Source organism: Sinocyclocheilus anshuiensis, unplaced genomic scaffold, assembly GCF_001515605.1.
Source record: "Sinocyclocheilus anshuiensis isolate Anshui unplaced genomic scaffold, SAMN03320099.WGS_v1.1 scaffold1604, whole genome shotgun sequence".
In the NCBI taxonomy this organism is placed as follows: Eukaryota; Metazoa; Chordata; class Actinopteri; order Cypriniformes; family Cyprinidae; genus Sinocyclocheilus; species Sinocyclocheilus anshuiensis.
Window position 1 is genome coordinate 567,438 of NW_015555841.1, and position 11,542 is coordinate 578,979.

The window sequence follows — 11,542 nt, forward strand, 5'->3', positions numbered from 1 at the left end:
CCAATCAATCTAATACGCAAATGTTTTCATAACAACATGAGCCGCTTAAAATTATTAAAGTTATCAATGTTACTGATATTCAAATTATTGGTGTTCGAGTGCAGCTTTTTGATCCGACGCTGCCGACATGAGGCGACAACACAGTCGGCTTTCATCGCCGCTAGTTCTTTGAAGTCGGCTTGGTGTGTCCCGGCCTATACACAAACCAGCTTTGGTCCTTTGTGGGGTCTTGACATTGGGATCCTTTTCCAAACGTAGTGTAAGAGATAGCAGGTAGACTCGGACTTGGAAATGATAAACAGCTATAAGAGGAGAGGTACAACTGTGAAGCAGCAGCATTTCTGGGAAGAAGATCTCATCCTGTCCCAGTCTGTGCACTGGCTTGGTGGAGCGTGTTAACCAAGTGAGTGCAAGTGCTCTCCCTTTCGCTTCTCCAAGGCGTTGGGGTCCCGACAAGCGCACTCTCTTCGGATGTCACAAGACATGGGGAACGGAATCACCTTGAAGGAGAAAAGAAACACATGTTAAAACATACAAACCAAAAGGTTCAGAGTAGAAACCCAGAGTAGGTTTTCACAGTGATGCCATTGAAACAGGGGTGTCCAGTTTCTTGAAGGCCACTGACTTGCAGAGTTCAGCTTCAACCCTAATTAAAAACACATGAATCAGCTAATTAAGGCCTTCAGACTTACTAGAATCTTCCAGGCAAGTGTGTTGGAGCTGGCTGTAGCTAAACTCTGCTCTGCACCATTTTTAATAGAACAATGTTATTTTTTCTTCATTTGAAGAACATTTTAATAATCTGAAGAACTTTTTTACACTATTTGTGGGATGGAAAGGGTCATGGATGTTAAAGGCTTTGGAACTATTGATGCCAACAAACATCCTTTATTTTTAAGAGTGTAATGACAGCTTACATCATTGGTCAAGACGTCTGGACTTGGCACTGACTTGAAAAATTGATGAGCCCCATGGAGGGATTGAAAATATAATTTGAATGTTGTTTGGCACTTCACGTCACAATTGAATGTTGGCAGAGCATCACTGACACCACCTGCTGCATAGCGGCCTCCCTCGGGACAGGCCTCAGCTGCTTTTCAGGATAAAATGCATCTCCAGTCGCTCAAAACTAGGACCATATGTGCAGTTCACATTTGCTCATTCACGGAACCATTTGTCTTAGCCTCAGCGACTGAACAGACTGATTTGTTCATGGCGTGAATTCATATGCAAATTTATCTTGGTGCACAACAAAGTGGACTTTCTAATTCATAGCATCGATTATGGAGTAATACCCTGCCTTTTTGTACCTAAAAACAGATGAGGGTTTGAGTCAAGGCCAAAGTGGAAGCACTTCAGTATGAAATCTGGCTGCAGAGACATTAGCAGGTTGATTCCCTTGAACACTGCAGACATTATTCACATTCATAATGCGAGTAGGCAATTAAACTCATGTAAACAGAATACTGTGATTAAGTTAATGTGATTATACTCATAATTAGAGTAATGATAATTGCAGTAAGGTACGTGGAGTACTGCTATTATACAAATTATCTTAAACCTTCTTCAATGAAAAAAAAAAACAGTCCACCACAGTGTACAAAACAATTTCCCTGGCTAGAAGATAAACACTGAAACTAATATTGCAATAATATTTAATTACACTGTGGTCATCTTCACTACATTCGACAACTGGAAAATGGTGCTGTTTGCATTTTTATGAAACGAGAGCGAGTCCATTATGCTGATGATACTCAACTATATATCTCAACAAGACCAGATTAAACTTCTAAATTATCTAAGCTAACAGAGTGTGTTAAAAATGTAAAAGATTGGATGACCAATAATTTTCTCCTATTAAATTCTGATAAGACCTATATATTACTTATTCGACCAAAAAACAGTACACAGAATCTCTTGGATTACAATTTGCAACTAGACGGATGTACTGTTACTTCCTCTACAGTAAGACCTGGTAAGGACAATAATGATCATATTACCCCGATTGTACAGTCTCTGCACTGGCTACCTATTAAGTTCTGTATCAGTTACAAAATATTATTACTTACATATAAGGCCCTTAAAAGGTTAGCTCATGCGTACATAAATAGTCTTCTACCATGCTACAATCCATCCCGCTCCCTAAGGTCGCAAAACTCTGGACTTTTGGTAGTACCTAGGATAGCAAAGTCCACTAAAGGAGGTAGAGTAATTGATTTTTCCGTACATTTCTGCCATATTTACATTAACTGACAGTCACCACTGATAAGCTACTACTAAATATATTGTAGAAACTTAATTTTCTGTAAAGTTGCTCTGCAACGATTTGTATCGTGAAAAGCACTATACAAATAAACTTGAATTTAATTGAATTTAATTGAATTGAGTCTGTAGTGTGATCAGAGAGACTTAAAACTATCACCGATTTCAGTTACCTGGAGGAATGGACTGATACACAGTTTTACATGGATGACAGTGAATATTAGAATATTATAATCAGCATAAAGTATTACAGAGAGCTACATAAAAATGTACTATTGTATATCAGAAACAACCACAATATCATGTTAGGGATCCAAATAAAATAACTAAATAAATGAACAAACAAACACAACTCATACAGTTTAATCATTTAATTTAATTAATATTTAGAAGAGTTTATTTATTTATATGTATTTATTTATTTATTTTAAATCAATAATTTTGTATTGTTTTTTTAAATAATAAAATAATAATGATAATAATAATAACATCACTAAAGCAAGACAGATTTACTTTATCTTTAAACTAGTATCAAGTTCATACAACTACATTTTAAAGAATGTATCTTGAATTAAATTCAGGCACACATCTAACAAAATATTCTTAATTGGTGTTGTTTTAGTATCATTTATATACTTTATATACTATTTTAATATCAATTAATATTTTTAATAAGCTTTTTATATTTTCAGTTTTATTTGAACTAATTTGTTTACTTTAAGTTTCAGTAATTTTGTGCTTCTGTATATTTTATATCCCTATATACCTTTCATTAATTCATTCATGCATTCATTCATTCATTTATATATGTATTTACTTAAACTTTATTTCATCTAGTTCAAAAGGCAACATTTCTCTTTTTTAAGTATACGTTTTTATCTAATATTTATATTTTATTGATTTATTATTTCATTATTAATGGTAACAAACCTGGTCTCATTCTCTCACCAGTTTGTGCTTCTAAAACAAATGCAAAGATGTTTATATATGCTGCTGGCTAATGAGAACAATACTGATGAAGAAAAACTTTTTGTAGTGTGAGAGTGCAGTTCTCCAGACGGAAATGGCATGTATTACAAAGTAATTAAAACAAAACATGTTTGTGTGAGCAACACTTAGTTTTTCCAGAGCCACTTACCTGTGAAGCTTTTACAAGCATGAACCGGACACATATCAAAACCAGCCGTCAATGCCCTGCATGGCATTTCCTGTCCAACCGTATGCCTTCCCTCTCGTCTAAACACATTAATTTTTCTGGCTTTTGCTAACCTTGCTGAAAAAAATCACCGTAAGGTGGTTTACTGACCAGGCTGTTTTTCCATCCTGACCAGCTAACAAGTGCCCCCAAACCCAAACAGTCCAACTTAACCAGCTCTTTAAGACTGCGATGGCAACTAAGGCTGCTTTTGTTCTTTTTCCAGCAGGCAATTGTTATCGACCTCCCCATGAAGGTGCACACTTCCATTTTTTCTAGTACTTTACATAACCATTTCTCAAATGTCCCCTTTCCTTTTCTCCAATCTCACGACATGCAAACTTTCACAGTTCTTGTTTGCAAGACTTGCAAACTTTTACAGATCAATTTCTTGCACTCTCTCCTTATCTCACCATCGGACTAAGATGTGGGTGGCAAATTTGACATGGTTTCCTCTGCCCTTGACCCTTAGGGTGGCTGAACCAGCTGCCACATCTGGGGCTCATCGATGGTGGCTGGGAATGTCAGCATGGGGCAGAGGCCAGTCCAGAACACACACACACACACGCGTTCTCTGACAGACCATGTACGTCACGGCACACGACCCCCCACCTCTGCAGAGTGCATGCATGTGTCAGATTGCAGTTGAAGGGAAATAGGGGGCTGGGGATCGGGGCACAGACATAGTGCTTCAAAACTCAACACAGCATAATGCTGGTCTGCACTGGGGTTCAGATGCATACATCACGTCAAAACGTCAACGTCAAAACTGAGAAAATTTGAGTGACATTTATTTACTGTTTGAGAAGCAACAATAATTTGTTTTGCTTCTGTTGTTTTAAGATTATTTCTCTATAAAATAAGAAATAAGAGTTTAATTTGGTTTGCACTATAAACTAGAGTTGAGTACACTCAAAGACTTTAAATATATTCACAAAGTAATTTCTAACAATGGTAGAAACAATATTTACAACATTAAGAGCCATATTTACTAAACAGGGCAAATCAGCGTGAGAGCACAATCCCATAAAAGTGCAGATGGAAGTGGAAAGTTCTGTGCTTGTTCTACTGACAGTGCGCACATTAAATAAGACAAGACGCAGCCAGATCATTTCCATGATGACCAACACAATCTTCCAAGAGCAGCATAAATTAATGTTGGGTTTAAGACAGGGTTAAAAAAGGGCGCAGTTACCAGTAAATTGAATACTGCAAACCTTATGAGATCATGTTGGGTTTCACTTAAATATTCTTCTCCCATAAGTTTTGCACCTGGAAGGGACAATCCTACAAATTCATATGCAACAAGGTCAGCCACAAAAATATCTGTGTCCATGCCTTTTCAGCACTAATATTTCACTGTGTCTTTAGTAAATCCTGACAGTAGTTTTTTAATGCCAAAAGAGGGTTTTGGTTGGCTGTATATATAGCTAAAATCACTGCTAAATCTAAATAACAACAATTTACAAATCCCATCAGCTAAATGCTTTAAACCTGCATAAATGTAAACAATATCAGTGTAATGTCCCAGGTCTGGTCCTCTCTCGCCTTTCAATGGTTGCCATGTCTGCAAAACAAAACCAGCCCAATTGCTTATCAAAACTAGTCCAAAACTAGCCCAATCATGTTTTTACCGGGATTGAAATTTTGTTTCAGGGAGATAGCCTTAACCTACAGCAACAGTGTAAAAGTAGCCCAATTCCACACTAAAACTGCTGACTTGGCAACACTGACTGTCATTACTTCTCCTTTTATTCTTCTAAAGCTCCTCCATGCAACTCCACACCGGTACTGTATGTGACTTGACTTGATTGCATGTAAATGGTTGTATATATGGGTTGTGTCAATTTAAAAATAAAATAAAAGGGTCACTCTTAAAAAAAAAAGTTTGAAAACCACTGTTCTGCAGTAAGTACTGAGTGATATAAGGTAATGACATGGACTTGAGTTAAGGCCAGGTTTAGAGTCAGTAGTTATTACCTAGTTATTGTTATTATTGTAGTAATGACATAGTATGTACATATACAAAAAGACTAAAGTGCTACCATAGTAAGCAGTAGTCTTGTAACATTGCGTTACATTTAATCATTTAGCAGATGCTTTTATCCAAAGCAACTTACAAATGAGGAGAACAATAGAAGCAATCAGACAAACGAGAGAGCAAAAGTATACAAGTGCTGTGAAAAGTCTCAGTTAGTCTAGCACAGTACACATAGCTAGTTTTTTTTTTGTTTTGTTTTAATGGAATGGAATAGAATAGAACAGAATCGAATATAATAGGTAAGTGCTAGTGTTAGTTCGTCAGGTGCTGGCGAAAAATGTGTCTTTAGACGTTTTTTGAGAATGGCCAAAGACTCAGCTGTTCAAATTGAGATAAGGAGGTCATTCCACCATCTGGGCACAGTCCAGGAAAAGGTCCGTGATAGTGATTTTGTGCCTCTTTGGGATGGGACCACAAGGCGTCGTTCACTTGCAGAATGCAAGCTTCTGGAGGGCACATAAGTTTGAACTAGAGAGTTAAGGTATATTGGTGCAGCGCCAGTTGTTGTCTTGTAGGCAAACATCAGTACCTTGAATTTGATGCGAGCAGCTACTGGTAGCCAGTGTAAACTGATGAAGAGAGGTGTAACGTGAGCTTTTTTCGGCTCGTTAAAGACCACTCTCGCTGCTGCATTCTGGATCAGTTGCAAAGGCTTGATAGTACATGCGGGAAGGCCCTCCAAGAGAGCATTACAATAGTCCAGTCTGGAGAGAACAAGAGCTTGGACAAGGAGCAAGGAGTTGCGCAGCTTGTTTTGATAGGAAGGGTCTAATCTTCCTAATGTTGTATAAGGCAAATCTGCAGGACCGGGCCGTTGTAGCAATATGGTCTGTGACGCTTAACTGATCATTGATCACAACTCCAAGGTTCCTGACTGTCTTGGAAGGAGTTATGCTTGACGAACCCAGCTGTATAGAGAAGTTGTGATGAAATGCTGGGTTGGCTGAGACCATGAGCAGTTCTGTCTTAGCAAGGTTGAGTTGAAGGTGATGAATGAAAGACCATCACCTTCAACTCAACCTTGCTATTACAAAACTGCCCGTGAATATTCATGAGCCAACATGATAATGTTTATAAAATGCTGCTTCCTCTACTTTTCAGATCATTCTTATGCCTCTGCAATTTATTGATCAATGGCCACATATTCTTTATTAACATTATTAATAAGTTGCTGTGTACCTTGTAAAATAGACTTTAGTTAGAAAAATTGCTTATTCTAATTATTACTATTGGTCTAGATCAGGGGTGGGCAAACTTGGCCCTTCCAGGTCACTTTCCTTCAGAGTTTAGCTCCAACTCTAATCAAACACACCTGAACCAGCTAATATGTATCCATAACATTTACAACATGCTTTCCTTCTGCCCAAACTTCACTCGTGTGCTCAGGCCATTAAACCTGTGGAAAGTGGAGTCATGGGAGGCACAGCCTTCAGTCTCAGCCTCGATAGGGGAAACCTTGTTGTGAAAGTCTCGAAAAACTCTCTCACCCTCATTTTTTTTGCTGCAGAAACAGCAATCTTGCCCCAATCTTGCACGGTTGGCACTTCATTGCCACTTTTCCCTAAAACAGCCAAGATTAAAGGAAAGAATTTGGAAAACTGAAAAGCTCATTTGGAGATGTGGTTTCATAGCCATAAACTTTGCAGGGCAAAACCAACATGCGTTGATAATTATGTCTTATAAAAACGTAAGAGACACACATTTGTTACCGCCACAACTGCGGGTCGGCCCCCGGAGGAGTTCCCCCCTTCCATTTATTACCTTGGCATGGTATTGGGTTTTGAGAATGCAAACAAGAACCTACTGAATTCGGGTTGTCCCTCAGATTTCTTAAAAGGCCACCGAGACTGAATTTGGTGGTTTGATTATTTTAATGACACTGGTTGTGTTATTTAAATGTAAGAGATGTCTTTTACATACAGCATGGTCTAAAGACTCCAATGAACATCTGGGATCTGCTCATTTAAACCTAGAGATCAACAGAATAATTTAGGACTTGGAAAAAAATGAAAAATGTGAAGATTTTAACAAACCAAACCATTTATAAAATGCAAGCCAATTTGAAAAAAAAAAAAAAAAACTATCTAAAAAATTCTAATGGGTTACATTTCTAATTTCTAGACTTCATGTCTTCAGTTCAACAAATGAACAGTACACATTGTAATATACAAACGGCAAGATCAATGGCTTCATAGCTTTTTAGTCTTGTTAGGTTGTTTTAGGTCATTTGTTCAATAAAAGGTTTAGTTCTCTACAAAAACAACTCTTTTGTGATCCAAAACAAATTCTTTCAAATTAGACTATAAAACTGCAGACCCTTTCTACTTATTCTCATTAAAGCTTTAAACCGAATAGTGCTGAAGAAAAACAACATACTGTATCCATCTAGATATTTACCTAGTCGTTCTGAATTTTCCTCTCCTTGAATACAGTAAGTATGCTAACATTTCCTGAACAGTTCTTGACTTTTTGAAGTCACTAGCAATTGCAGCTTATAGATCTTGAGCGCCACGTAACTGATGGTCCAAAAACAAATGGCTGAAGTGCATTAATGTTGGGACTTTTTTTTTTTTTGGAGAAGAATTAGATTTCTACACCTGTGTACACGATTTAACAATCACAGTTCAGTATCCAGTGTTTGCAGATAAAAGGAAACTATATTGCGCTGCATATCACAGCAACAGCCAAAATGACAAAAAAAAAGCATGACAAGCTATGTGCCAAAGTTTGATTGCTATGGAATTTGTTGAAATCTCTAACCATATGATCCATATGATCAAAAGTAAAAGTCATCAGTGAGGTTAAACTGATCAGCTAACAAGTTTAGTATTTCTACATCACTGACCTTGTGAGGTTAAAACTTACTAAATCCTCTGCCAGGAACCTCTTGTAAAGAAAACCAAAGGATCTCTCTTTCTTTTCCCTAATATGCCCACTGGCCTCCTTCCTCATGCCAACAGCTTGTAGTGATTAGTAAAGCATCCTGCGGTGTCCTGAGATGCAGTTTGACTCCCAAAGTCAAAGTCCCTGACAGGAATAATACACAGCCAGTCATCCAGAACGTCTTAATACACAAACCTTTCAGAGAACATGACGAGAGCTGGGATAAAGTGAGCACGACAGGGTGCGATAAGGAAGTGAAACAAACACATAAGCAGCAGGGAAGTGCCTTGGTTTCCTTTGCCTTGGGGTCATCATGGCCAACGAGAGGATCACCCAAAGAGAGACAGACCTCACTGCAGGCATTGCTGGCAACACTTTTGCTGGCAACAAGAACATGACCAAGTGTCTGGCTGAGTCAACAATAACACATATCCTTTTGTATGTTTTGTGGTACACTGTAAACAAGGTACACTGTTATGAAAGGCGCTTAACCATGAAGAGCAAAAATCAGGTTCATTTTGTGAAATGTCACTGAATGAAAAGAGCCAGGTGAAGAATCAAATAAATAAATACAGCAAACATGTTTAGAAATACAAGAGGGTGAGTAAATAAATAGATTTTGGATATTGCTTCTATCAAGGTTATTACAGTGTTTCTCTCGAGCTGGGTGTAAAAATCAACACAGCACCATAATAGTGTAATTAATGAACAAATGACTAATTTTCACTCAATTTACTGGTTTGAATCAATTTAATGAATCCTTCACTGAATTAACTCACTGAATCGGTCAGGAGTGTGCTTACCGAAACCATCGTTAGCCAACTATGTTATATGTGTATATGTGTGTGTATGTGTGCGTATTTATATATACATATAACTATACATCCCAGCTAGCAGGGAATGTTCTCATAACTTTGGCTAACATTCCGTACAGGTTTGGTTGATGTTTTAGAGAAAACATTTGAATGTAATGTTCAAAAAATGTTTTAAGAATGTTTTTCATTTCAGATAATGTTTCTAAAATGTTAAGTGTAAACAAAGCTAGAACATTTTACCTGCAACATTTTGAGGATGTTTTGTGGATGTTGTTGAGGTAACAGATTATATAATGTTTTCAATAAAACATTGGCACAATGTTTCAAGATAACAAAGAAAGAACATTCTCTCAGTCACATTAGGAGAACGTTATAAGAACATCACTGAGGCCTGAGATGGTGTAATGTTTTTATAAAAAGTTATTGTAATGTGACATGTTAACAAAGCTAGAACATTTTATCTGCAACATTTTGAGGATGTTTTGAGGATATTGTTGAGGTAACAGATTATTGTTAAAAGTAGAAGTACCCAATTTGGCACGGTTTAAAACATTTTACCGGGAACATTTTGAGGATGTTGTTGAGAAAACAGGTTATACAATGTTCGCAATAAAATAGTAGCACAACGTTCCACAATAATAGAGGAAGAACATTCTCTTAGCCACATTAGGAAAATGTTATGAGGATATCATTTTGAGGTCTAAGATGACTACACAAAAATCAATCAAAAAAAGTTTCAATCTATGATTACACGATTCTTTTTTATCTTTATAACTTTTTCACATGCATATTTGATATAGCCTAGACATCTTTCAGTATTGGGGCTGGATCTTACTTTCTTAGAATTATAGTTGCATTAATTTTGGGTGTAATGCTGCTTTTGAATAACAGCTAGATTTGTTTTCATCCAGAACCCAAACTGCCTGCTTGAAGATGAACACGGATGACGCAATAAAAGTCTCCATTTACAACAAAGGTACTGTAACGTTAATCTGTTTCTACTTTCTAGGTAACGTTAATATTGGTAACATTTTATTTTAGAGTTCAGCTCTCACTTTTAACTAGTTGCTTATTAGCTTGCATATTACTAGTATATTGGTTGTTCATTAGTATCTGCATGACCTCCTTATTCTACATCCCTAAATCCTACCCAATACCTAAATTTATACCTTGTTAAATTATAGGCACTTGGCAAATATTACCTTGATTTTAGTTCAACAAACAAGTAAATTTTAGACACAATATTGACTGTTTTGTTCTGTTTCACCAATGAAAATAGTTCCAAAGAAAGATGACAGCAGAAGTATTTCACATTCTCCAGTGCATTGTTTCAGTACAGCGTTTTGAACCAACCAATCAGTTAAATAAGTGAATTTCCATCATCTACTGCCGGTTTAGTGTATTTAAAAGTATGATTTTTTCCTCAGCATATCTTTTTTGTATAGGCCTATTAAAAATGTATTGCAGTTGTAATTTTGCACTGTAAATTTAATTTGATTGGTAACAGCCAGATGATGCATACATTTAATAAGGTTAAAAAATATTGGCCTTTATTAAGGTAAATAACATCCTGGAGTAAATATAAAAAATAAGAAGATTTAAGTACGTAAAAGCTGATAGAGCACTGATGAAAATATAGCTTCTTATGTTTATGCCACCAAAAATCTTGGTGATGCAGTGCTTTTGTGAGGATATTTTGTATGGGATATTGTCTGCTGATATGAAAATTTCATTGTATGGTAATAATGGCATTTTTGACAGTGAGGATATCATCCTGATAACCAGGGGGGAAAAGTTTTGTGAAATTAGGCTTTTATTGTCATTACATTACACTGTAGGGGGCATTTTATTTTTGTTCAAAAAATAAATAAATAAAATAAAATCACATGAAAAGACATGTATAGGCAAAATCAATTGAGGTTTTTTTTTTTTTTCATTCACCAATCAATTTTTAGGTTTCAGGGTTTTCGTTAACCAAATTTTGTATAAAGATGATTCTCAACTATGTTATGGACGATAAAACAAAATGCTATGCTTAGGTCTCAGGAGGATATTTTGCTTTCTTTTAACATTAAATCAGAATCAGAATGCATTAAATATCACACATGCATGTAATCTATTGTGTATTAGACACAGTGTTTAATGTCCTTGGTGAGGAGGAAAGCCTGTGTGTGTCCTAGGGATATGCCGGTATCAAATTTTCATGTTGCGATTAATTGCTAAATCCATGTATAAAGTTAAAAGTTTATTTAAACTTTAAAGTTTATTATTAAAGTGCAAAAGAACTATAAAGACCAATAGGTATCACTTTACAATAAGACCTCATTAGTTAACCTTAGTTAATGC

At 36.4% G+C, this 11,542-nt stretch overlaps 1 protein-coding gene across 2 annotated transcripts in view; it reads right to left on the reverse strand.

Annotated features, from left to right (window-relative positions):
• LOC107675511 (pappalysin-1-like) overlaps nucleotides 1–11,542 on the reverse strand; it is a 149,874-nt gene continuing 138,332 nt past the window's right edge. For both annotated transcript variants that reach the window (XM_016469895.1, XM_016469896.1), the window contains one exon: nucleotides 1–500. In XM_016469895.1, the coding sequence (XP_016325381.1) occupies nucleotides 396–500 (105 nt within the window). In that variant the 3' untranslated portion in view covers nucleotides 1–395. The remainder of the gene's footprint in view (nucleotides 501–11,542) is intronic.